Source organism: Lacerta agilis, chromosome 6, assembly GCF_009819535.1.
Source record: "Lacerta agilis isolate rLacAgi1 chromosome 6, rLacAgi1.pri, whole genome shotgun sequence".
Classification (NCBI taxonomy): Eukaryota; Metazoa; Chordata; class Lepidosauria; order Squamata; family Lacertidae; genus Lacerta; species Lacerta agilis.
The window spans coordinates 44,800,798-44,825,689 of NC_046317.1; the positions used below are offsets into that span (position 1 = coordinate 44,800,798).

Genomic DNA, 24,892 nt, shown 5'->3' on the forward strand with positions numbered 1-24,892 from the left:
GCATTTGTGCAACCCTTTTCTTAAGGGCATCACATTGAATACTCAACTTTCTGCAGGCCTTTGAAAAGCCCAAGAGTGTGACACCTAGAGTTTTAACTGCGGAGGTTCTCAAACTTCCATCAGAGGTAGCTTTCCTAACTAGATAAATGTTTGGGGTTCCCCTATCTTGGAATGATGGATCAAGAAAAACCCAAGTTCTTAGAACTAGTCCCTTTAGTCACAGTGAGATTCCCCTGCATGAATGCCCACTGAATAAAAATTCCCTTTCACAAATCAGATGGTGTGTATAAGGATTTAAAGAGTAATACATTACCTTTTGAGCTTTTTCGTTGTTCCTGGCGTGCTCTCTCTAGCTCCTCTTTGAATAATCTATGCTGTTCCTTATTTTATACAGGCATGTGAAAGGGAAGCAGCAACATAATGCCTCCAGTCTGCTGGGATGCAAATTGGGGGTGTTGCAGAAAACCCGAGCAAAGGCTCCCATCTCATCCAACTTACAACTTAAGAAGCTTCAAGCAAGAAAGGAAATAAACCTATTTAGAGGGAAACCAATTTATTTGTGGACCCACAATCAACAGTCCAAACACAAAGGTGTTACGTTCTGGAAAAGCCTTCAGAAGGCTAAAGATGTAAATGAGAGATGTCAGGTGGAGGAAGTGAGGGGAAACGGAACGAGAGAAACAGAAGACAGCTGGAGAAAAGAGGATATAGGATAAAGAGAATTTGAAATGAATAAGTAAAAGGTACACTCCTATGCCGACATAAAAGGGACATTGCCGCTTAATTGGCCAGCCCCATCTTTGGTTAGGACTAGTCTGGGAGATAAGTTGCACAACATTTGGGATTGTGCAGCAAAGTTAGGGGTTGGTGAACCTAGATTTCTTCATCCAGACAAGGCACAAGCAATTCCTCTAGGATTAGCAGGTAAAGAAGTAACAGGAGAGGACAAGGTGGGGAATGAACTCTCAGTGCAAACAGCAGGAGGTAACTGCCAAGAGTCCACACAAAGATGGTTGCCAGGACTATTTAAATATGAATCTAACAAACAAGCAAGCGATACAACAGTTAGATACAGCTTCCAGTGGCAGCATTAAGTACACATATGAGTCCCATTGATCAGGGCTGTTGTCGGACAACCGTCTGGGCACAACTAAGCTGGTATAATTGCTGGGCATCTCCTGTACCACACCTTGGTACCAAGAACAGTGGGCAGAATTTTCTGGAGAAACTCCAAAAATAAACTGCTTCCCCCAAACAGTGTTGTCTGAATCAAAACTGCTTTTATTCCCCCTGAAATATAGCAGTAATTGTGGGGCCGGAGTACGTCTTCCGCAGCAATAAGGCTATGCAGTATCTTTGAAGACCATTTGCTGGGGAACAACTTTGGGTCAGGGTTACTGTCTTCAAACCCTCTTTGCAAGGTTCCTGGAGGCTTGTGACTGATCAATATGGGAAGCAGAATGATGGGCTAAATGGATTTTTGGTCTGGTGGATCAGGGCTCTTATGGCAAATATGGGGTCACTGCTCCCTGTTTTCCTGCTAGACCCTCTGGAACACCTTTGGATCCTATTGATAAAAAGTGTAAATAGAAGTTCAACTTAAAAGTATATATGTAAAACTCAAGGAAGGAGCCAACTAGGCCTCCAAATCACAGTTGAGTTGCATCTCCTTTCACATGTAACATACTCCACTGTTTTGTGCTGGGCTGACTTGCCCCCACAGTTGCTTCACTTCTTGTGCAAGAATCCTACAGTGCAGCTCTCCAAAATCCAAGCAAGGCATCCCTTGGCAATGTGAACAAGAGTTAGTGTGGTCACTGAACGAAAGTCCATTTCCCCGAGAGCTGTATGGCTCTGAACACAAGGCACAAGGAGCACAAAGGTACAAGGGAAAGGACTAGGTCAGGCTGGTGCCAATTCCCAAAAAGAAAGAAAAAACAAGTCTCTTTGTAGACTAAGTCAGCTGACTCACAACTTTATAGTCATGGGAAATCAGGACAGCATTTTGCAAGGGATGCTCTTCCCGGTCAGAAGCCTTTACGCCTCCCTTGGCTGGTCAGAATCTGAACAGGAAAATTGTCTTCCAACTGCTTAGTAGCTGTAGAGGGAAAGAGGTGTGTCCTCCATCATGTCATCCTGTAAGCAAAAAGGGCAGGAAAGGGAGACCTTGTTAATTTTGCACAGGTCTGAAGGAGCACAAAAGCAAGCAGTGCACACAGGCCCCCAACCCATGCCACAAGTAGTAGTAGTAGTAGTAGTAATTATTATTATTTGTACCCCGCCCATCTGGCTGGATTTCCCCAGCCACTCTGGGCGGCTTCCAACAAAAAATCAAATACATTAAAATATCACACATTAAAAGCTTCCCCTAGTAGTAGTAGTAGTAGCAGCAGCAGCAGCAGCAATAATTTTATTTCTATGTCGCCCATCCGACTGGGTTGACCCAGCCACTCTGGTCGGCTCCCAACAAAATATTAAAAATATTTTTTTAAAATAAAACATCAAACATTAATAACTTCCCTGAACAGGGCTGCCTTCAGATGTCTTCTAAAAGTCAAATAGTTATTTATTTCCTTGACATCTGAAGGGAGGGCATTCCACACGGTGGGCGCCACTACCAAGAAGGCCCTCTGCCTGGTTCCCTGAACCTCACTTCTCACTATGAGGGAACCGCTAGAAGGCCCTCAGAGTTGGATCTCTGAACGATGGAGGTGGAGACGCTCCTTCAGGTTTACAAGTATGCACTCTATGACTTGCCACATTCCACAGACACCCTGAAGTAACCTTTTTGCTGTTATCAGACAACTGCCGTATTTGAAAGAGATGGGCAGCCTCAGGAGAGGCAAGCAGATAAGATTTATTGTGTACTGGCATCTAGGCCATGCTCCAGGTGAGATGCCCTAATGTGAAGGCCCACAGCTGGAGAGCTCATTTAACTTAAATTGGGGGGGGGGTCCTAAGCTTTGTCACTCTTACTGTGGGGGGGGGGAATCTATGGTGCCATTTTCTAGCCCCCCTCTTTCTCTGAAATGGTAGCTCCATGTGGTCTGGAGGCACTTCATCCAATTATCACCCTTAATGATGGAGTAGAAGACACTAGAGATGTTCTCCTCCCAACTCCAATTGAATCCTTCACAAAAGGTTACACTTGAATACTACCCTAGTACGCTATGGAGCTATATCCTTTTCAAATGCATTCTGATCATGATATTTGAAAAGTATATTTAAAAAAAACCTTAGTTTCAGAGCAGGGCACTGAAGCAGAGGAAGGGAAAGGGCCATAACTCCGTGGTAGGACATCTGCTTTGAATGCAGAAGACCTCATGTTCAATCCCTGCCACCTCCTGTTGATCTGGGAGAGACCAAAGTCTGAAACCCTGGAAAGCCACTGCCAGTTAGGGTTGAGCTAGACTGCCTTCTGCCAAGTCAGAGCATTGGTTAGTTTCCTATCTTCTAATAAGAGCCTGTGAAGTCCAGGGTTAGAGGTCTAATCAAGGAGGATTAATCGAGGGCACAAACCATAGGCAAATCCTGGAGCCGCCGGAACTGCAGCTGACCACTGCGCTGTCGGTACCGCAAGAACCCCATAAGAGCCAGGATCCCCACTGTTACGATGAAGATGAAGATGACTGCAATCACCAGAGGGTCCTCACCTATTGGGCTGGCTTCTGGTATACTAGGTAGGTCTGCAGGAAGGAAAAAAAGACAGCCAAACATGGATTATTGCTCCCGGCCCAGAATGGCAATTCCATACAACTACTAGGCACTTCAGAAGTCAAAACTTGTTCTTTCTCAAAAACATTTTTATATACCTTCGTCTCCACTATATATCCACTATACATCTAGTTCCCAAACTGCTCTCTATCCTTGTTTCTACTTGCATGGAATAAGAGCTCCAAGTGAATACCTTCGCCATCTCCCACGTCTGTGGTAGAGGTCTTCTTTTGCACGTGGTTAGCCGTTTGCTCTGTTTCCACTGGTGGGACTCTGGGAGATGTGAGTGTGGAGGAGACAATGCCTGGTGTTAATATGGTAGTTCTAGAGGCACTCGCTGTGAGCACTCTTCCATCCGTATCAGTTGTATTTGGAGACAAGGTGGACTCGGCACTGCTCTCCTCTGTGATAGCATCACGGTTTGCCACCGACATAGTTTCTGGTCTACCTTCTGCAGGCCCTGAGGTGATGAGTGTGGAAGCTTTTGGCTGGGAAGGAGATGTTGGCCCTGGAGACAGAGACAAGAGAGACACCCACAAGTGAATCAAGCGATAATCTTGGGTCTTAGACTGCAATAATTAAAGAAAATAATCCAGCATGGTCATTTCTTCTCTATTACTACAATTCTAGCACATGGGTGCAGCAGACTCCAGAACAAAGTATACTAAGATGGCAAAGAGACATTCATCAATGGTTGACACACACTAGTGCAGGCATAGGCAAACTCCGGCCCTCCAGATGTTTGGGACTACAATTCCCATCATCCCTGACAACTGTTCCTGTTAGCTAGGGATGGTGGGAATTGTAGTCCCAAACATCTGGAGGGCCGGAGTTTGCCTATGCTTGCACTAGTGGATACTCATAGCCCTTTGCCATGGTTTGTCTTATAATAGCAAGCTTTCTGAGATGTGTTGTGCAGAAAATATCTGTTCTTAGATTAGTCAGATGGCAGAATCTGGGTTTTTCAGCTGTAGAGCCTGAAAATCTTAGGGTGTAAATTGAGACAGCTAAAGTCCTAACTGATCTCCACAAAAATAATTAGAAGAGGGTTCTGACTGAAATCCTAGAAACCAAATCTTTCATCCCAAACATACTTTAATTCTATCAGACAAGCCAGGGGTCAGAGATCACCCCCCCTCAAAGAATCATGGGAACTGTAGTTTGCCCCCACAGAGCTACAATTCCCAGCACCCTCAACAAAATGCAGTTCACAGGATTCTTGGGTGGTGGGGATGTGCTTTAAATATATGGTGTGTACACAGCCTAGCTCTTCTTTTTATCATGTGGCCCAAGGGTGGGGGAGGTGAATTAGCACAGTGTACCCTATACAGGAAAAGGAAGTTCAAAGGCAAGCCCCACTGCATGGTGCATAGAGGAATCTCTTGGAGTGCTACAGCATCAGCAATCAATCGCCTGCCCAAACACATCAGAGATAGGTGCCTACAAGATCAATGACTATGTCAATATGTGCTTTGCATCATTTGTTTCTGACGCATCAGACACAGAGCTTTCCCCTCCTCCCACTGTCACCAATTGTTCCCTGAGAGAAACTTATTTATCCTGAAGCCACCAAAACCAATAAAAAGTAGTCAAAGAATGGTCAGAGAAAGACTTCTGCCTTCATGGACACCAGGACTCCTGGTATGGAATGGTTCCTGCTAATCATATAGAACCCTGAAGCGCATCTTGCTGTGATTTTCTCATCCTTTGAAGAAAGGTGAAAATAACTTTCCCTATTTTTGTTACAATGCCGTAACTTTATTTTTAATATACTTACAAGCTTTTACAATATAAAAAATAAATATAAATATAAATTTAATTTGCAGGCAATCATTTACTTATTTAGACTCCCCTCCCCCCTTTCTACGGTTCCTTGTTTATATTTTAATTTACTGCATATACAAAATATACCAATTTGTTATGGCATAACTTTTTATATACAGTGGTGCCCCGCTAGACGAATGCCTCGCTAGACGAAAAACTCGCTAGACGAAAGGCATTCGCTAGCGGAAGGCTGCCCTGCAAGACGAAAAAGTCAATGGGGTTGCCTCGCAAGACGAATTTTTTTTTCCCGTGAAAACTGCTATTTTACATTGGTGCTTCGCTATATGAAGACACTCGCAGAACGAATTATTTTCATCTTGCGAGGCACCACTGTATATGGAGCAAAGCATTTGCCCAGGTGTCTGACTTTCTGCCAGTGTGGTGTAGTGGTTAAGAGTGGTAGACTCGTTATCTGGGGAACCGGGTTCACGTCTCCACTCCTCCACATGCAGCTGCTGGGTGACCTTGGGCTAGTCACACTTCTATGAAGTCTCTCAGCCCCACTCACCTCACAGAGTGTTTGTTGTGGGGGAGGAAGGGAAAGGAGAATGTTAGCCGCTTTGAGACTCCTTCGGGCAGTGAAAAGCGGGATATCAAATCCAAACTCTTCTTCTTCTTCTTCTGTTCTCCATCTACTGCTTGACAACAACCCAGAATTACCTGCTTTCCATGTTATGAAAAACTGCAGGGTTTTCAAAGTGTATTGAAGTTTACATGAGGGATTGAATAAATATCCTGTGTTAACAGAACTATAATTGTCATTGAAGAGGTAATATTTATGCCTAGGTTATAGAAACATCTAGTTATGATCCAGGCACTTGGGAGTTCTACTTCAGACTGTGTTCTATTCTCTCCACTCCAATTTTGACAGGTACCTGTATGGGATAAGGTACTGGAGCCAAAAACCTTATGAGGTATTCCACCTAATAGAGTCAATTGAGAAGTCTATCCAAGGCTGTGTACTCACTAACCCATTTGTAGCACAGATATGTAGTGTTTCTCCATTGAGAATCATTTATGCAAGTCCTCAACATGTGGCTTTCAATCTACAGGGGTAGGTGAAAACCTTCCCCTTGATTAGGCTATCTATATGTTTTCCTCCCTGCACATGCCCCAGATGAATGAAGAAGGAAGCAATGATTGCAATCTTGGTGTATGCACACCCACAACATAATTGGGCAGGTATGGATACAACCCCCACTGCCAGGATTGCCTACATCTTGTTTCAAACGGACACACTGTGAGGTATTGCAGAATCAATCCACAATGAGCTTTTATTTTTGGAATGAAACCAGTTTCTCAAGAAATACTTTACAGTGAAATAAAAATATGCAGTAGATCTAGATTGTGCAAGGACTACGTAGGGGGAAAATGCAAGTATTCAGTCTCTTTGATTGCAGAACAAAATGTGTGTACACAACCCAAGTTGCTTGAGAATTAAGCTACATTTCATGGGAAATGGTTGACTACTACCAAGTCTTACCTTGTACCTCCTTTGGCTGAGAGGGCTCTGTAGCCATGACATTTGTACTGGAAATAACCCAGGCTGTGGTACTGATGGGTTCGGAATCATTCAGGTGGGTCTGGTTCACTTCTACCAAGTTTGCAGTTGCAGCAGGAAGTGAATGGATGTCAGCACTACTGTTGGCAACATGTGTTGCGTTCTGTAGTCTTGCTGTGGTGCTTAAGGTAGGGGCCAGAGGTTCAAGCGGGACTGAGCTACTGACATTTAACTGTGAAGCAACGGTGGCATTGCCATCCACACTTATGGCAGTTGGGAGAATTGTCCAGTTGCCAAGGCCGCCAGCCTCCGTGTGAGGGAGCACGAAGTGCGACACAGTGCCAGATTGAGCTGATGATGAATTCTGTCCATCTCCTAGTGCAGGAAAAACAAACAGAGGAAAGCTAAAATCACTGACACATGCCCAGAAGGTCAGCTGCTTCCAGCAAGGGGAAAATAAGAGGGAAAGGGAAGGAACAGAGCCCACAGGACAAATCAATTACAATTACAGGGTGGGGTGGAAGCTCCTCTTCTATTAACCTCCTCCTCTAGTCACACTGCAGCCACCCAGTTCTCTGCAGAATGGAAATAATTTTCTCCAAACCTCACCCTCTGCTCCTCAAACATACAAAGTATGACAAACCAATGTATTGGAGCTTCATACTGAAGTAGGAAAGGTGCCTACGGCAGCTGATGATCATTGCTGGATAAAGAATCAGAGAGAGAAATCAGAGTTACGAAGTCAAGGATTTGAAGGAGCACTATTTCCTCACCTCCAAAGATAACATATGGAGCTATGTAGACAAAAACATTTTGTGAGGGTGCTTCCTTGCAAAATATGAAAAAGGAGTAAAGACAAAAAATACAATAGGCCAAGGTTGAAATCTAACACCCCTGAAAAACAAGTTTTCATGATCTCAAAGTTCAAGTCAATTTGAGAATCCCATGTCCTTTCGCAGCAATCATATACAAGTATATTTATAGTGACCTCATTCTTTAAGTACTGATCCTGGTGTACACAAAATGGAACCATCCATGCACAAGAGAGAGATGATAGCAGGATTGGAGGTGAACCCCCGAGTTTGCAGAAGTACAAAAAAAAAATCAAGGGGAGGGACTTAACTGGTGGTAGGGAACAACCCAAAACAATTAGAACCAAGTATGCTTGGTAGCCATTGCTATCTCTGCAGAAGAATCATTGCAGTGTGAATGAAGGATCTCGTACGTCCCATACGGTGTTGAAGAATCAACAGCAAACAAGACAGTTAAGTGTGGCATAGGAGGAAGTCCCACACCACTTGCTCACACAGTAAAGCAGGAGTTAAAACTGGACTCCCACTCTCCACCCACAAACCACAGAATTACAGCTTCGCAATAACTCTTTACTCATTTTATTCCAGTCTTGGGTCTCTGCTGAGGCAGCTGTTCCTCTGCATTGCTGAAAGAACCCTCATGCTGGAGCACAACTGGGCTGGCTTCTTCACCCAAACTCAACACACCCCTACACAGCAGGCTCAGGATAATGATTTATGGGGGAAACAGCATGCCAAGTCTCATCAGCATGCCAAAATGTTTATCTGGGGAGTATGGTGTGTGCACGAGATAGCATCTATTGTAAGGCAGCTTCCAATGCCTTTTGAATTTAAGCTTTCACCTACAGTCATCAGAGTAAACATAACACACAGACTGTGACTAAACCCTCCATCCTGAGGAAGGGGAAAGGATGGTGATAGTCTCTGGCTGCTCTGACATGGGCTTGGTGGTGATCTACAGCACAGCAGTGGCAACAGGATCCTGGTCTTGTCCTTTGTTGCCTTGCTGTTACTGAGGTACTTGGCCAGTTCTGCTTTACACAGTGGGCCGGGCAACATGTGGTTGTCAAGGGCTTTGTGATTGTTACCCTTCTAACAACCAGCTGTTGCACCCTTCTAAAAGGCATCTAAAGAAGAATGAATACTGCCCATTAACCATTGTAATCACACACATATCACCTCTGGCTCGTTTAGCAAATCCCATTGGATTAGTATGAGAGAAGGTGCTTTTTAATATGTGTCAAGTAACTACAGTAGTTTGCTCATTTTGAACCTGCAAGGCATCCAAGTGGAGGAAATTCATTTTGTTCGTGTATGTGTATGTTCAGTTTTCATTTTCATGAAACCTGTTGTTTCTTTGTTTCTTTATTCAATACACATTGAATTATATTTGTATTAATTACCTATATACTTGAGTATAAGCCTAGTTTTTCAGCACATTTTTTGTGCTGAAAAAGCTGCCCTCGGCTTATACTGGAGTGAGGCGAGCGGTGGGGGCGGCGAGAAAGAAGCCCTTTCTCTCCGCTCATGCTGCCACCCGCTCTCCCCAGTCAACCATTCCTTAAGAAGCGTACAAGAACAGCGGTTCTTTACTCTCCCTAGGCAGCTTGTTCCATTCCTGAACTGCTCGCATAAATGCAAACTTGGCAAAGGAGGAAGAGGAAGGAGCAGCCCAAAGGGCTGCTTTCGGGCTGCTCGTTCCTCCTCCTCCTCCACAGCGGCAAAGGTGAATCGGCTTATACTTGAGTCAATAAGCTTTCCCAGGTTTTTGTAGGAAAATTAGGTGCCTCGGTTTATATTTGGGTCGGCTTATACTCGGGTATATACGGTAAATAAAAGTAATTATTATAAACCAGTCCTATGGACCTTTGCATCTTGGACTCCCTGGGTAGACAATTTTACAGACACTGAGTCCTTAAGAGGACAATTTTTATCTTTCAATAACTGCCATGGCATGCATTTGGCTCGGAGCAAAAGACTGCAGGTACCCTGAGCTCAGAATACAAAGGAGTCACAAAAGGAAACACACTTTTCCCAGCTAGAACAAATAACTCCTTCCTTTGCATTAGCATGCAGCAATCTCTTGATAAAATTTTATCATGTGCCAATAGTTGCCATGGATTTTTTAGGTGGAAATATTAATCTAGGCAGAAGCCGTTCTTTCTCCACTTCAACCACTCAAGGGTACAATATTAAGATGCCAACCCTCTCTTATCCTGAGCTGTGCATATTTGCAATCACATCACAGTATGATATAATTTGTCTCAGTGCTCCCCCCCCCCCTGAAAAATAGGTGCTGGTACTCACCATGAAGTTGTTATAGCAAATGCCACACTTTTTAACAACGACAAAAAAGAGGTGCTGGTACTGTGTTCCCTTGAGAACCCCCTGAGAAAAGCACTGATTATTCTGTCTGTGGGTTCTGCATCATTCAGTTCATATCAACTCACTTTTTTAAAAAGCTGCAATGGCAGAAAAGACAACTCTGACAAAGATGTGAACAGTTCCACAAGACTTAGAAGCCTGCAGAGCTTTGAGTGGGTGTTCTCATACTTGGAGATGGGCATTCTGCCTCTCACACAATGCTCGCTTCTGTTCTGGACCGCTTCATTTTCAGCTCCTGCAGCTAAATGCCACATCCCACCTTCCCCTTAACACTATCTTTTGGGGGACAGTGTTAAGGGGAATGGAGAAGCTGTAGTCCAAAACACCAGGTTGGCATAGGCTGTTATAAAAAGTAACACCAAAGTAGCATGCCAGAATAAAGCAAACATGTATAGTAAGTAGCTTATATCACATACACAGTCCCGTTTTTATTGCAGCTGCAGGATGTGAAAGAACTTAGATTAAACATTCAACCTTACATTTCTGCAGTTCTTTGCCTACCTGAGTCTTTCTGGTCTCACACCAACCTGGGGAACTGAGAAACAATTTGCTGATTTTGAGCTTTAAAACTGGGATACAGCCAATTCATGCAATATGCAGCAGATGGAAGCAGAGCCAGGCTCGGGGTAAAGGCTACCTCTTCCTGTCAAGTTACAGGTGGGTAGCCGTGTTGGTCTGCCATAGTCGAAACAAAATAGAAAATTCTTTCCAGTAGCACCTTAGAGACCAACTGAGTTTGTTCTGGGTATGAGCTTTCGTGTGCATGCTGAAGAAGTGTGCATCTGAAGAAGTGTGCATGCACACGAAAGCTCATACCCAGAACAAACTCAGTTGGTCTCTAAGGTGCTACTGGAAAGAATTTTCTATTTTGTTTCTTCCTGTCAAGCATAACGAATCATTATGTGATAAATTAAACCTTTAGTAATTAAAAAAAAATCACAGAAAAGTGGTAACCTCAATGACTGCAGACGGTAAACCTCATTTGTACTATTTATGTGTTCACTTCTAGTTCCAGGGGACTAACACTTGTTTACTATTCTGGGTGTTCTAAGTGCTTCCAGCGAACCACAAAATCTGGTAAGGGTGGCACTACCTGTTGCAAGAAACATCTCTGAAAACAGCAGCCCCATGTTGAAATCCAACTTGCAACATGTGATATTTTAACATTTAAGTGAAATTGTGTATATTTGAAACACTTCTGAAAAAACCTACAAACACCCCAGTCATTGTAAAAGCTACTCTTTCTGTCTAATTAAGGTCCATTGGGACATTTACAAAGATGCAAGAATCAGAGGCTAAAGGAAAGAAAGCTGATTACAAAAAATATTCACTCATGCAAATCAATAAACACAAAGGTCTAGATCACTGCAATTGTCATTATGGTGCTTCCACATAAACAGGCTGGCTAGTGATCAATACTCTAAATCAGAGCACCTGTCACTCTCACAAGGTACATGCCCAGGAGAGTAATATTTCATCCTATTGCTGCTCATCTACATAGATGTAAGATACACAGAATCTCATAGAATCATAGAGTTGGAAGGGACCCTGAGGATCATCTTGTCCAACCCTCTGCAATGCAGGAATATGCAGCTGTCCCTTATGGGGATTGAACCTGCAACCTTGCCATTGCCAGCACCACGCTCTAACCTATTGAGCCATTCTGTTGTACCTCGAGTGGTACCTCGGTTTGAGAACAGCCCTGTATACGAACAATTCGGTTTACGAACTCTGCAAAACCTTAAGTAGTGTCCCGGTTTGCGAACTTTACCTCAGTCTAAGAACAGAATCTGAATGGTGGAAGGGCACCGGCGGCAGAAGGCCTCATTAGGGAAAGTGCGCCTCAGTTTAAGAACGGTTTCAGTTTAAGAACGGACCTCCGGAACGGATTAAGGTCGTAAACCGAGGTACCACTGTAATAGGAAACTATGCTTTTTATTACATGAATGGACCAGGACAAGTCTCAGGCTCATGTGCTCCTCACACTCCTTTCACAAGTGGAGAAAATTAGCAGCTTTCCCTTCCAACTTTTATACAAACCACAGTTCCAAGTTCAGACATGATGAGGAACTGTGGTTTGTTTAAAATTAGAAGCAGAAGCTTCTAATTTCTTTAGTGCCACAAAACAAAACAAAAAAGCTGGAAGGAGAAAGTGCATAAAGCTCACCACAACTTGTTCTTGTAGCAGGAAACCATGGCTTCCTGTTATGTCTGAACCAGACCTAAAAAGACATATTTACCTTCACAGCAATGTAATCATGCTCAATCTAAACATCTCCTTCCTGTTTACTGGCTACTGTCACTCAACTGATCAATATGCAGAAGAATCCTACTTTGAGCTACTGGTCAAGCATGGCCTTTCTTCAACTACAGAACAGTGCAGTTAGATTACTCATCTAATTTCACCCATAATGAGCATGCTGCACGCAAAATTTCCCTCTGGTCATTGAAAGAGGTTGTCCTTTTCTCTGTTTCTACACATAGTATCTGTTATAGAACAAACTGCAAAGTACATAGAGGAGATGAGCTTGTATTCTGTCATAAACTGGTCAAGCAAGGAATTTAGACCTAGGAATTGAAACTAGGGCCACAAAGCCCAGCTGAAATAAATTCAAGACCTGTGAGCAGTTTTTGTTTTGTTATTTGCAGTGCCCCCACTTAAACACGTGCAATTCTAGATGAGCTGATTAGCTGGCTGCTTGTTGTGCAGTCTGAAAAGCTTATATCACTGGTACAGCCTGCCCACAACCTCCTGTTTGAAGCCATCAAGGTGGAAGTCACCTTGGAAGCTGAGGCAGCCTGGACAAGCATCAATCTCTTTCTGAGTTAAAGTAACCACCATACCTGCTGCCAATAATGCCCCACCCTGCATCTGCTGCCTCTGTCACTGCTGGGAGTCGTTCTGCTGCTATTGCTACCTTTGTTGCTCACCTAACTTTCTGCCATTCTAAGTCTCTTTGGAAAAGCAAACCAGGACCTTTTGGGCTAGATTTCCTTTCCTACAATGACACCTGGAAAGGACACAGAGCTCTGGGTGGCAATGGGTAGCTCTGCGGCAGAAACAAGGCCTTCTTTTTGCAATGGAGTCATCATTACTGATGGAACCAGGGTTGGTGAGGGAGATCTGATCTCTTCTATGTTTGTGTGACAAGTGACTAATAAGTTTAATAAATGGTGATGATGATCGGTGGGGGTTTCCCCCCGGGGGTACTCAAGGTTTCGCAGTGCTAGCACTTCCTTTGTTGTTGTTGAAAAGTGTGGCACTTACTGTAATAACTTCATGGTGAGTACTGGCACCTATTTTTCTCGGTAAAAAGCACTGGTGATGGATTTTGAGAAGGTTTTATCTGCATACACTTAATAAAATAAGAAGATCCTGCTGGATGGTCCATCTAGCCCACCATCCTGTCTTCATGGTAGCCAACCAGATGCCTTCTGGGAAGCATACAAGCAGAACTGAGCTCAACAGCACCCTCCCCTCCTGCAGTTCCCTGCAAGTGGTATTCAGAAGCATTCTGCCTTCAACAGCAGAGGCAGAACATAGCCAATGTGGCTAGTAGCTGTGATATCCTCAATGAATTTGTCTAATCCTCTTTTAAAGCCAAGTTGCTAGTCATCCCTACTTCTTGTGGGAGGAGGCTTCTGAGAAGCCTGTACGGCTAATTGCAGATTTCCTTGGGCTCAAGCCTCATTGGAACCTACTTCTGAGTAAACCTATTCAACAGTAAGTGCCTTTTATTATTTCAATGGGGCTTTTGCCCAAGGAAATCAACAGAAAACAATTGCAGCCTTGTAAAAATATATGCACGTGCAAATTTGATTGATTGAAAATTCAAGTTGAAACGCACTTGATTAAAAAGCATACACACTCTCACACATGACACCCAAGGTGAGTTCATAATATTGGTTTACTTGATTAATCAATTTTTTTAACTTAAAAAAAACCTAAAAATGTAAAGAGTGGAAGCCATAGCTGAAATTCATATTCTGGCTATGGACTCTAAGTGGGCATAGGCAACAAGGCACTGCTTAGAAAACACCTTTTTTTAAATGATAGGAAACTGTGACTCACAGAATAATATAAAATAACTTTGTCTACCTTAACAATATACAGTATAGTCCACCCTCCCACAGAGACAATTTTAATACCTAGGTTTTAAGACTTTATGGAGCACTTTTAGACTGTTAGAAGTGTTCCATATACATTATCTTAGTAATCCATGGGCCAGAGATGAGAGATATTAGCCTATCTCAAAGGGTAGGAGAGGAGAGTGCTGTTGCTCTCAGGTGCTACTTGCGGGCTTCCCAGAGGCAGCTCATTTGTCACTGAGAGAACAAGATGGACCACTGGCCTGATCCAGCAGGCTCCTCTTACGTTCTTAAGATAAAGCTTGGGGAAGAACTGTGTATGCCTTCCTCAGCTGCTTATATGAAGGATGGGATGCAAGTGTAATAAATAACTAATTCATATAATAGCACTGTAAGGTAGATCAGTATTACTATACCCAGTGCTTTTTTTCTGGGGGTACACAGGGGTACACATACCCCTAAACATTTTTGAATCTTTGTACTTTTGTCCATTTGCTGTATTTATTTTTCCCGAATTGAACTGTAAAATGGTGATTTTCTTGAGTCAAAATGAGAGTACCCCTAAACATTTTTTAAAGAAAAAAAAGCACTGACTATCCTATACAGTATAGCAGATCTAAGAACAAGATACAGTAGCTTGTGTAAGGAGGATACAGTGGTTAAATTACCACGGTGAACAAGGTACTTTCTGTCTTCCAGCTTAGACTTTTAACCAATAATACCGGTAAATAGAAATATGCTGCCTATCAAATCTATATCCCAATTTTTCTCTGAGGAATGAAAATTTGCACACAGTTCCATCCTGGTTTAGGTAGATGATCAAAGGCAGGCAACAATCAACTTTTGTACTCTTTGTACACAGGATGTATTGCAATAACAAGGTCCAATACTAATTTACTATTCCCCACCCCACCCCCCACGCAAAAACATCTAACACACACCAGAGCTTTGTATCCCACACCTTTAGGGAAATAGCTTGGTTGTTTGCCAAGGTGCGTCAGAATGCTGAATGCTCTCATTCATCCCACAGCATGTGTTTATATCAAAAGGCAGAGTACATGGATCCAACTCATTTACTGCAAGTAGGGATAGGACACTTAAACATAGATGTGTGACCTGGATATGAAATATCCAACTCTGGCAAACTGCAACCTAGAACTGTCCCTTTTCAGCAATGGTATACAGGTTCTATTAAGAGCATGGGCCATTTGTATGTTTCTTTAAATTACCGGTATATAAGCCTCCCATTAAAAATTGAATCCCCATGTACATCCTCAGTAGCACTTTGCATTAACACTCCAAAGGTGCAGAGAATATCGAGTAGAAGCCCTTCACTGCTACTTGGCCTGTAATCATCCACACACTCACTCAAGAGTAAGCCATACTGAATTCAGTGAAACTGATATAGGATTGTGCTGTACACACATTTAATCCACAGACACAAACACAGAACACTGGCCCTAGAAGCGAAAATGGAGCAACTCTCAGCTGCCACCCCACCAACATGTTCTGTTTAACATGAAAGAACCTTTACCAAAAAGGGTGGTATAATAAGACAGGGTTTTCAACGTTTTTGGGTCCACGGCTCCCTTGACCTACTGCATTATTTCTGTGGCACCCCTGTGGGGCTCAGGAGCCCAGTTATGTCACCCCTTGCCTGCAGAGCCGGCAGCCTTTTTGAACACCCTCCCTTGTGGAGTGTTCCCTCAACCTCCTCTCCCCACACCTTCGGAATCCTCTGGGCAGCCACTGCTGCCACCTCTATTCTGAGCTGCCCACCCTGCCCTAAAGAGAGGTGCCTCCACACACTGCCCCACAGGGGCCTGGGAAGCACCCCCTGACCAGCCCCAGAGGCACCATTCGTCTGAAGAGCTTGTAGCCAGGGCTGCTGCAACAAACAGCTGTGCAAGCCTTTGGGAGGCACAGAAGCAAGAGGGGATCAGAGGAGGGAGGGAGGGAAGGAAGGAAAGAGGGCCAGAGGCCAGTGTTGCCCACAACACCCCTGGCCATCATTCAAGGCACTCCTGGGTGCCATGGCACACTGGTTGAAAACTACTGTAATAAGAAATAGCCTTACTTTGTTTCCCAAATTCTCCAACAGCAAGAGAGCAGCAGCCTGCCCCAGTTACTTGCACCTGAGGCTTGGGAAGTGGCTGGCAGCACCCATCACATTTCCCTACATTCAATCATCTCTTCCTCTGTTGCAGAATTTTCCATACAGAATGAGGTTCTGTTCACATGTGAAATAAGTCAGTGAGCCTATTTTGTTTTGTAAGACAGCCCTCTGCACAAGGCCCCTTGGATTGAACGTGTCCCATTTCATTCCCAAAGCTGGCAAGACCAACTAAGGCAGCGTTGGGGTGGGGGTGGGAAGAGAGGAGGAGACAGACGCCGCCCATGTTGGCTGTGTTACACACTGCTCCCAGTGTATCTGTGACCTCAGGGCAATAGAGCAGGGCCTGGAACTGTGACAAGCTAAGCTTTATGCTTCTCTGCAAATCAGGGCTCCGCTGAAGACGTGCATGTACAGAAGACAAGCAAACACGACTACAACACCCAGACACAGCCAGAGGCATTCAGGAGACAAAGCCAAAATCCACAGACCAAAAAATAAAATAAAAACTTTCAGGAGGAGTTTCATATTTTTGAAAGTCATTGAAGGAAGTGGGTTTCTTCATTTAGCTGGGAAAGGCACTACTGAACAAGACGAGTACCTGATTGGTTAGCTGAGACTGAGCTGGCAGGCAAATTCGAACTCCTGCCACAGGGAGTCCTAAGCAATTCTGGAGACAGCCATTCCAACGGCTCAGGAACAGAACTTAAAAGCACTTAAAATATCTTTAAAAAGTGACTGGGCTGAAGATGCTTAAAGAGAAACTGCTTGGGCCTATCTTAGTTCTAACTCAGAGATTGTCTGAACCACCTCTTGGATCTGCTATCTCATGAAGGGTCTGCAAGGGAAGGAGAATTTCAGCAGAACACACAGCTCTTGCTTTTATTTTTCCCTTCTAGAATTAGCACAGGAAGGAGACTTGTAACAAATAACTTGATGATTGGTTGCCTTTATTGCTCCCAAAGTAGATTTGTCTGGTAAAATTTGTTGCAATTTTGGTCGCATTTAGATGCAAGCTTAAACCACAATTTAGCACTCAGGTTTGCATGCTCCCTCTTCCCATGCAGCTGGGATGATGATCTGACCACAATTTACCCAGAATCTCTGCTCACCATTTTGTTAGAACTGTGGTTTAAACTATGGTCAGTTTTAACAAACCAGCTTCATAGCCCACCATTTGAAGCTAACTTGTTTTGAAATGTGAGGTAATCTGTGATAGTCCACAACCACCAGTTCAGTTGCAGTGACCAGAGGTTGTAGCTCAGTGTATAGTCATAGCTCAGTGGTACAGCATATGTTTTTCAGGCAGAAGGACTCAGCTTTAATCCCCAGCATTTCCATATAGGGCTGGGACTCCCTGCTGGAAACCCTGGAGAGCTGTTTCAAGCACTGTAGCCAATACTGAGCTAAATGGACCGGTGGTCTAACACAGTGTTTTTCAACCACTGTTCCGCGGCACACTAGTGTGCCGCGAGATGTTGCCTGGTGTGCCGTGGGGAAAATTGTGTTTATTTGATTCCTATTCAAGAGAATTACTTTATATATAGTCAATATAGGCACAGAGTTAAATTTTTTAACATTTTCTAATGGTGGTGTGCCTCGTGATTTTTTTCATAAAACAAGTGTGCCCTTGCCCAAAAAAGGTTGAAAAACACTGGTCTAACAAAGCACATTAAAGCATTTTTCCTAAGTTCTTAAAGACAAGCTGAGATTCTGGGAAACTGAAAGTAAATGCTGCCCAAATCCTCCTCCTGACTATGCAGGTGGTGGAAAGTGTACAAGCCAAAGGCTCTCTGCAACTTGTTCCAGTTGTGCCACAGTGTCAAGCCATGGTTTATTGTTATATTAAAATGCAGCCTCTCTCAGGTTTGGGAGCAGAGTGAGCATGAAGACAGCAGCCTTGCAAATAAGTCTGCTACACTGACTGATCCACAAAAACAGTTCATGGCGCACCTGCCCTCACATACCAATGTCAGTTATTTGCGGTACATACGGTCTGCAAGAAAAATATGGCTGATTATCTTCCCATTTACCAACCCCCTCCCTCACAAACTTTTCAGGAGGCTCTTTAAATCAGACCCCTGCTTTGATTGGGGCAGACCCAGATATAAAAACAAGCAGCTCTGCCATTTTTTCTAGTGCATGTCTGAATCCTGGAGTTTGATCTAGTTTCTTGAAAAGGTACATCAATCACACTGGGCAGAAAGTGACTAACGATTTCCCCAACATCATCTAAGAACTTCTGAAACATCATTGTCTTAGTGTGCTCCTGGACTTCTGCCCCAGCATCCTGCCCTAACAGCATCACTGTCCCACCGTCATAGTTACAGACTTGTCTGCAACCAGCAAACAAACAACAGAAAGGCCTACAGTAATTTGTTATTGATTTTCAGGCGGAATTCAGCATTCCTGTTTACCCAGGCATCTGATGGCTGACATGTACTGTTCCTGGCAACCTTGAGATTACTGGTTGCGAGAAAGTTTTTAACTGTTTTTAGTCTGGTGTGTGTGTAAGTGTGATGTGTTTGCCACCCTGGGCTCTTTCAGGAGAAAGGATGGCATATAAATTGAATGACTAAATAAATAACTAGTCAGGGAGAAACTGAGAGGGAAGCAAGGATAGGGGGAAAGCACATCACAAGGAGCCTCCATCAAAGACAAAGAGGGTGTGAAAACGAGATCCATCCAAGCAAGGACTTCAATTGAGCCGTGGCTCAGACCCAGTAATGTTTCTGAATGCCGAATTTCGAAATGTGAAGCAGAACTACTCTCAAAAAATGAAATTACAAGCATATGCAGAGTGCATTTTCCTGACTGCTCTCTCTCCCGGCCAAGCACCCTCTTCAGGGCTTCGAAATCCCAGATCAGTCGAGGATAAGGGTTCTAGAAAGCATTAAACCCCGGACATTCTCATTTTATAAACCAACAATCACAACAGCTTGCAAAGACCGACGGCGGAACTCCGGGAAATGGGGGCCCCGCCGCAAGGAAGGACACCATAGGCAGACACTACAGCGCTCAAGCTCACAAGTTTCCAGACAGATCAAGAAAGTTCTTGCGCTCTAAGGGGGCGGAAAAAACCCACCTTGGTGTCCAGGGTGGGAACGAAGCTAGAGAGCCAGTCCCTTAGGATAGTAGCACGCAGGGAGCAGTACTGTCTCCTCGGTTGCGGAAAATCTAGGGCGATCACATGAAAAAGCCAGATCATCAGACGCGGTAATAAAGCTGGGTTATTAGCAAACACAGGGTAGGTACTCGCTCCTCTGAGAGACTTATAGGGTGCCACCCAAGCGCGCCCCCTCTAGGGGATTTCAAGAACCTATTAAGGATCAGGACACTTTCCCGCAAGAGCGCTCGATCCCGAAGTCCCACCTATGACGAAAGGAAGCGGTCGGAGGCTCTTTCTTTTACCTGGCAGCGGCAGGAAGGTTCCAGCGAGGAGGCAGCAAACGGCGGAGAAGCTGTAGGACGAGCGGCGCGTTGTTGCCTCCATGCCGGGCTGCATCCGGATGGATTGGATGGCAGCGGCGAGCGAACCGGCGGAGAAAGCGCTAAACTTCTATTAAGAGTCCCAGGCACAGACAGGCGTGTCTTCAGAGCTGGAAATGAGTCTGTGCCACGTGGTTCATTCACAAACCCACGCGCGGCCTGGGCGTGTCAGATGCGCCCACCTCCCTCGCTCCCTACGAGGCCGGCGGGATCTTGGGTTTATCTCTTCCGCCTCCTCGGCTTAGCCCCACCAGGCGCAACCCGCCTAGTTAGTTGAAGCAAGATGTGTGGATCCTCCCCCGCCGACTGGCCGGAGTGGTTTCTATTGGATGGAAGCCTGTATATTCCCTAGCGCAAAGTCTGTGCTATTTCAGTTTGTGGGCGCTGCAAACTTAGTCATCGGCGTCAGCCCTCGAGTGCGCTCCAAAGGGCCAAACTGGGCCTCCGCCTTCCACCCCGTAGCGGGAGGGCGAAGGTAGCTGCTGAGCGCTTATATTTAACACAAATCCTCATCCATCCAATTCAAGGTTAAATCATGGGATGCTGCGAGGGTGAGTCAGGACTTCGCTATGTATATTTCAAGCTTATTTTGATAGTTGGTCAACAAAATTGTTCTGGCTGTAGCTGGAACAATGGCCCAGTTCAGGGTGAATATGTGCCAGCTTGAAGTGATCCTGGCATGTGGACAGGCATGTGCACTCCCATGCCCTCTGCTATGTTCTCAGAACTCGGGAACGAGGCTAACAAGAATGGATTGATCAATTAATTAATTAATTAATAATTACAATTTGCTTTTTAAAGAGACTTTCTCTCTTTAAAATGCACGTCAAAACATAACCCATAAAATATGTGCAGTACATGTGAAAAGGATCTAGGAGTCTTGGTAGACCATAAACTTGACATGAGTCAACAGTGTGATGCAGCAGCTAAAAAAGCCAATGCAATTCTGGGCTGCATCAATAGGAGTATAGCATCTAGATCAAGGGAAGTAATAGTACCACTGTATTCTGCTCTGGTCAGACCTCACCTGGAATACTGTGTCCAGTTCTGGGCACCACAGTTCAAGAAGGATGCTGACAAGCTGGAAGGTGTCCAGAGGAGGGCAACCAAAATGGTCAAAGGCCTGGAAACGATGCCTTATGAGGAACGGCTTAGGGAGCTGGGTATGTTTAGCCTGGAGAAGAGAAGGTTAAGGGGTGATATGATAGCCATGTTCAAATATATAAAGGGATGTCATATAGAGGAGGGAGAAAGGTTGTTTTCTGCTGCTCCAGAGAAGCGGACACGGGGCAATGGATTCAAACTACAAGAAAGAAGATTCCACCTAAACATTAGGAAGAACTTCCTGACAGTAAGAGCTGTTCGACAGTGGAATTTGCTGCCAAGGAGTGTGGTGGAGTCTCCTTCTTTGGAGGTCTTTAAGCGGAGGCTTGACAGCCATCTGTCAGGAATGCTTTGATGGTGTTTCCTGCTTGGCAGGGTGTTGGACTGGATGGCCCTTGTGGTCTCTTCCAACTCTATGATTCTATGATTCTACTAAAAGCCAGTTCCAAAAGAACAAAAAGCCCAACATAATTTATTCACAGAAAAACCAGACCACAGAACCATTTTGGGGGCTCAGTTACAGGTGGGTAGCCGTGTTGGTCTGCCATAGTTGAAACAAAATAGAAAATTCTTTCCAGTAGCACCTTAGAGACCAACTGAGTTTGTTCTTGGTATGAGCTTTCGGTATCTGAAGAAGCGTGCATGCACACGAAAGCTCATACCAAGAACAAACTCAGTTGGTCTCTTAAGGTGCTACTGGAAAGAATTTTCTATTTTGTTTGGGGGCTCAGTTTACTATTAGCCACACAGAACCATTTTGAGGGCTCAGTTTACTATTAGCCACTGGGGGTAATGACAAAATGGTGGCCTTCATCATATACCATCTAAAATATTGAGGGTTGGAGCATGGTTGATTTTACGTTGGATTGAATTTCAGAGCAGTGGTGCCACCTGCAAAAAGGCCCTGTTCAATGTGCCCAACTGTAACTAAGCAAGGCCTCTGAAGTAGATCTTGAAGTTGGAAATAAGAACAGTGAAAGGGACAAGATTGACCACAGTGTATACCATCTTGACGGCTTCTGAGACTTTCAGACAGAAAAGATAAAATATGGATCGTGTTTATTTATTAATGATCTGATTGTATGTAAAATTGAGGATTAAAATTGGCGAAATGCAAATGTAGGTGATGCTGGGAGATTGGCAGTGTTAGTGGGGGGGATGTATATTATATATTTATAGAAAAAAAATCTAGAGGTTTCATTTTCACCCTTCGCACCAGTGAGGCTGAGTTGTTGATTACTGGGGCCAGATGTCAGACAGCAATGTTCAAAGCCATGTTAAGGAGGAATGTGTGTATGTTGTCTGGGAGGAAGCAAGATCTGTTTTTCTTAGGCAAAATTACTCAAGAGGTATCAGAAGGAAATGTTTGAAAATTGATGAAAGACTGTGATAGATAGATAGATAGATAGATAGATAGAAGAAAGAAAGAAAGAAAGAAAGGAGGATTTACTCTACTCAACTATTTTGAGGACAAGTTATAACAATGTATAAAGGCTGTAGCAGAAATTGGTAATTGAACAGGTGATGTGTAAGGAGAAGGGCTTTTTTTAAAGATAGCTGGAAAAATTATTTTACTGGGAGCAGCAAAGGAGGGAGGAAAATAGAGGAGACATCTGGGGTGGGAGGGAAGTCAACTTTTAAATTTATATTGAATTTGTATTAATTTGGTGACAATTTGTTTAAAATTATGGAATATCAATAAAAATAATTGGCAAAAAAGCACCTCTGGCCACCATCGCTGCATGAGCATCCTCAGTTACCACCAAGTCATTGAACTTGGTCCTTCACAGGGAGTGCAATCTGGTCTAAGATTAGTTGCAAACCTTTTTCTGGAGGAGTCAGGTTTCCTCATCCACAGCATCTCCATCTTTTATGGATTAAGCTTCAGCTTGTACCCCCTCATCTATCCCAGAACTGCCTGAAGGCCTCAAACCTGCAAACAGGTTGTCCACATGCTCAGACTGTACAAGCCAAAAGGTAAGCATAGGAATCTGACCAAACAATACACTAGCCCTACCCATCTCTGACACTGTAACAACAGTGGCATCTGAGTTAGTGTAGATGTGAGTGACTTTGTCTGCAAAATGTACAGATAACTTACTCACAGTGGGTCTTTGAAAGCTCTAGAACATCCACTCCCTGGAGGCCCTTCATCACCCTAAAGAGCTCTATTGGGTGACAATGAGCAGATGCAACAGTGATGGCAAAAATATGAACTCTGCAGCCACCATTGTCACAAGGTTAAGTCCATAAACGGGTCAAACAATATGGTAGGAACCAGGGAATAGTTAAGAGCAACATCCACTTCTTGATAAGGATAGTCTTGCCATTAGGCATAATGAAGTAGCAGCCTCAGACTGTTGATTTTGGGTGTCACAAAAGGGCCGTGAAATTATTAGTTATTTAATTTTTTATTATTGTATTTCTACTCTCAGGGAGAAATATTTGTGGGACTTTCCATCTCAGGTGCCAAAAAAACATTGGCAAGCCTTTAGTAATACAGTATGTCACTTGATTTGGGGGTTGGCGTTGGCTCACATATTCCATGTGAGACTGCAAAAGTGTTGCAGGCCAGCCCTGATGAACTTTGTAACTGCCTTTACTTTATAGCTGGTCAGGAAAGCACAGAGGTTGTTTGATGTTGTATCAACTGCAGGATCTTAATAGACCAGCTGCAACCAGGATTGGTGTTTAGGGAGTTCTCACATAAATGCATGTTTTGTAGTTTGGAAGTGTGCCTTCCATATCCACCACACCTAAAACAAATACAAAGTTTTATTAGAAGTGGCATGGGACAACCTTTAATACTTTGGTCTTGTGCTAGGAAAATGCCTGCCTGCGCTTGTGTAATCCCTTTTGTGACCTGTGTTGGCTTTCCTTATACGCTGGCCAGCCTTTATTTGTCTTGCCTTTGAATAATAATAAGCAATACTATATATTGGTTGTAACAATACTCAGAAGATGGTTTCTGCACCAGCATTAAGGAGGGCAATGTCCTGCATTTTATTATCCTGCTCTGTTTATTTATCACATTTACACCCCACCTTTCCTGAAGGAGCTCAAGGTGGCATACATCGTTCTCTTCCTCCCCAATTTATCTTCATAACAACCTGGTGAGGGAGGTTAAGCTTGGAGTGACTAAGTGGCCCAAGGGCACCCACTGAGAGTCATGGCTACTTGGGGATTTGAACCCTGGTCTCCCAGGTCCTAGTCCAACACACTAACCACTACACCACACTAGGACACTGACAACAGGCACACACACCTTCATGCTTTGAGGCAGCCTTTATACCAAAAATGCATGGTTGTGGTATAGACAGGAATTAATATAATGCCATACAGCACTTAGAGTAGTAGAATCCTGATCCTTAGTGAAATCTTCTATTGTATGAGGCAGGAGTTCCTATCCTTTTTGGGCCTAGGGACACATTTGAAAATCTAAAAAAAAAAAAAAACTGTTGTGGGCACCACAAAATACTCATTTTGCAGAAGAAAAACTAGTGATGCTCAGAAGCCCAGTCCTCAGTTAGCAAAATGTCTGCATACCCAAAAACAATGAAGGCACAGACAAAAGAGCAAGCAACAGCCTACAAACAACCAAAAAAATAAAATAACCCCCTTCACAATTAAAAATAAAATAAAATTGGGAGACTCAGGGTGTTATACTGGGGACCCCTGAGATAAAGTGTAACAGCAACCACAATTCACCAGCATGCTTTGAGGAAGTTGGATGTACAACTAATTATTACTAGGTAGGCTTGCCGATCAGAAGGTCGACAGTTCGAATCCCTGCGATGGGGTGAGCTCCCGTTGCTCAGTCCCAGCTCCTGCCAACCTAGCAGTTTGAAAGCACGTCAAAAA

General features: G+C 43.9%; 1 protein-coding gene across 1 annotated transcript; it reads right to left on the bottom strand.

The window, feature by feature from the left end:
* Positions 1-536: 536 nt before the first annotated feature.
* Positions 537-20,224, bottom strand: LOC117048457 (mucin-17-like). Its single transcript, XM_033152284.1, has 5 exons — positions 19,850-20,224; positions 7,022-7,414; positions 3,908-4,222; positions 3,520-3,686; positions 537-2,136 (listed from the first exon to the last, which is right to left on the bottom strand). The coding sequence occupies exons 1-5, from the start codon at positions 19,941-19,943 to the stop codon at positions 2,092-2,094; spliced, it is 1,014 nt and encodes a 337-aa protein (XP_033008175.1). The 5' UTR covers positions 19,944-20,224; the 3' UTR covers positions 537-2,091.
* Between the last annotated feature and the right edge of the window lie 4,668 nt (positions 20,225-24,892).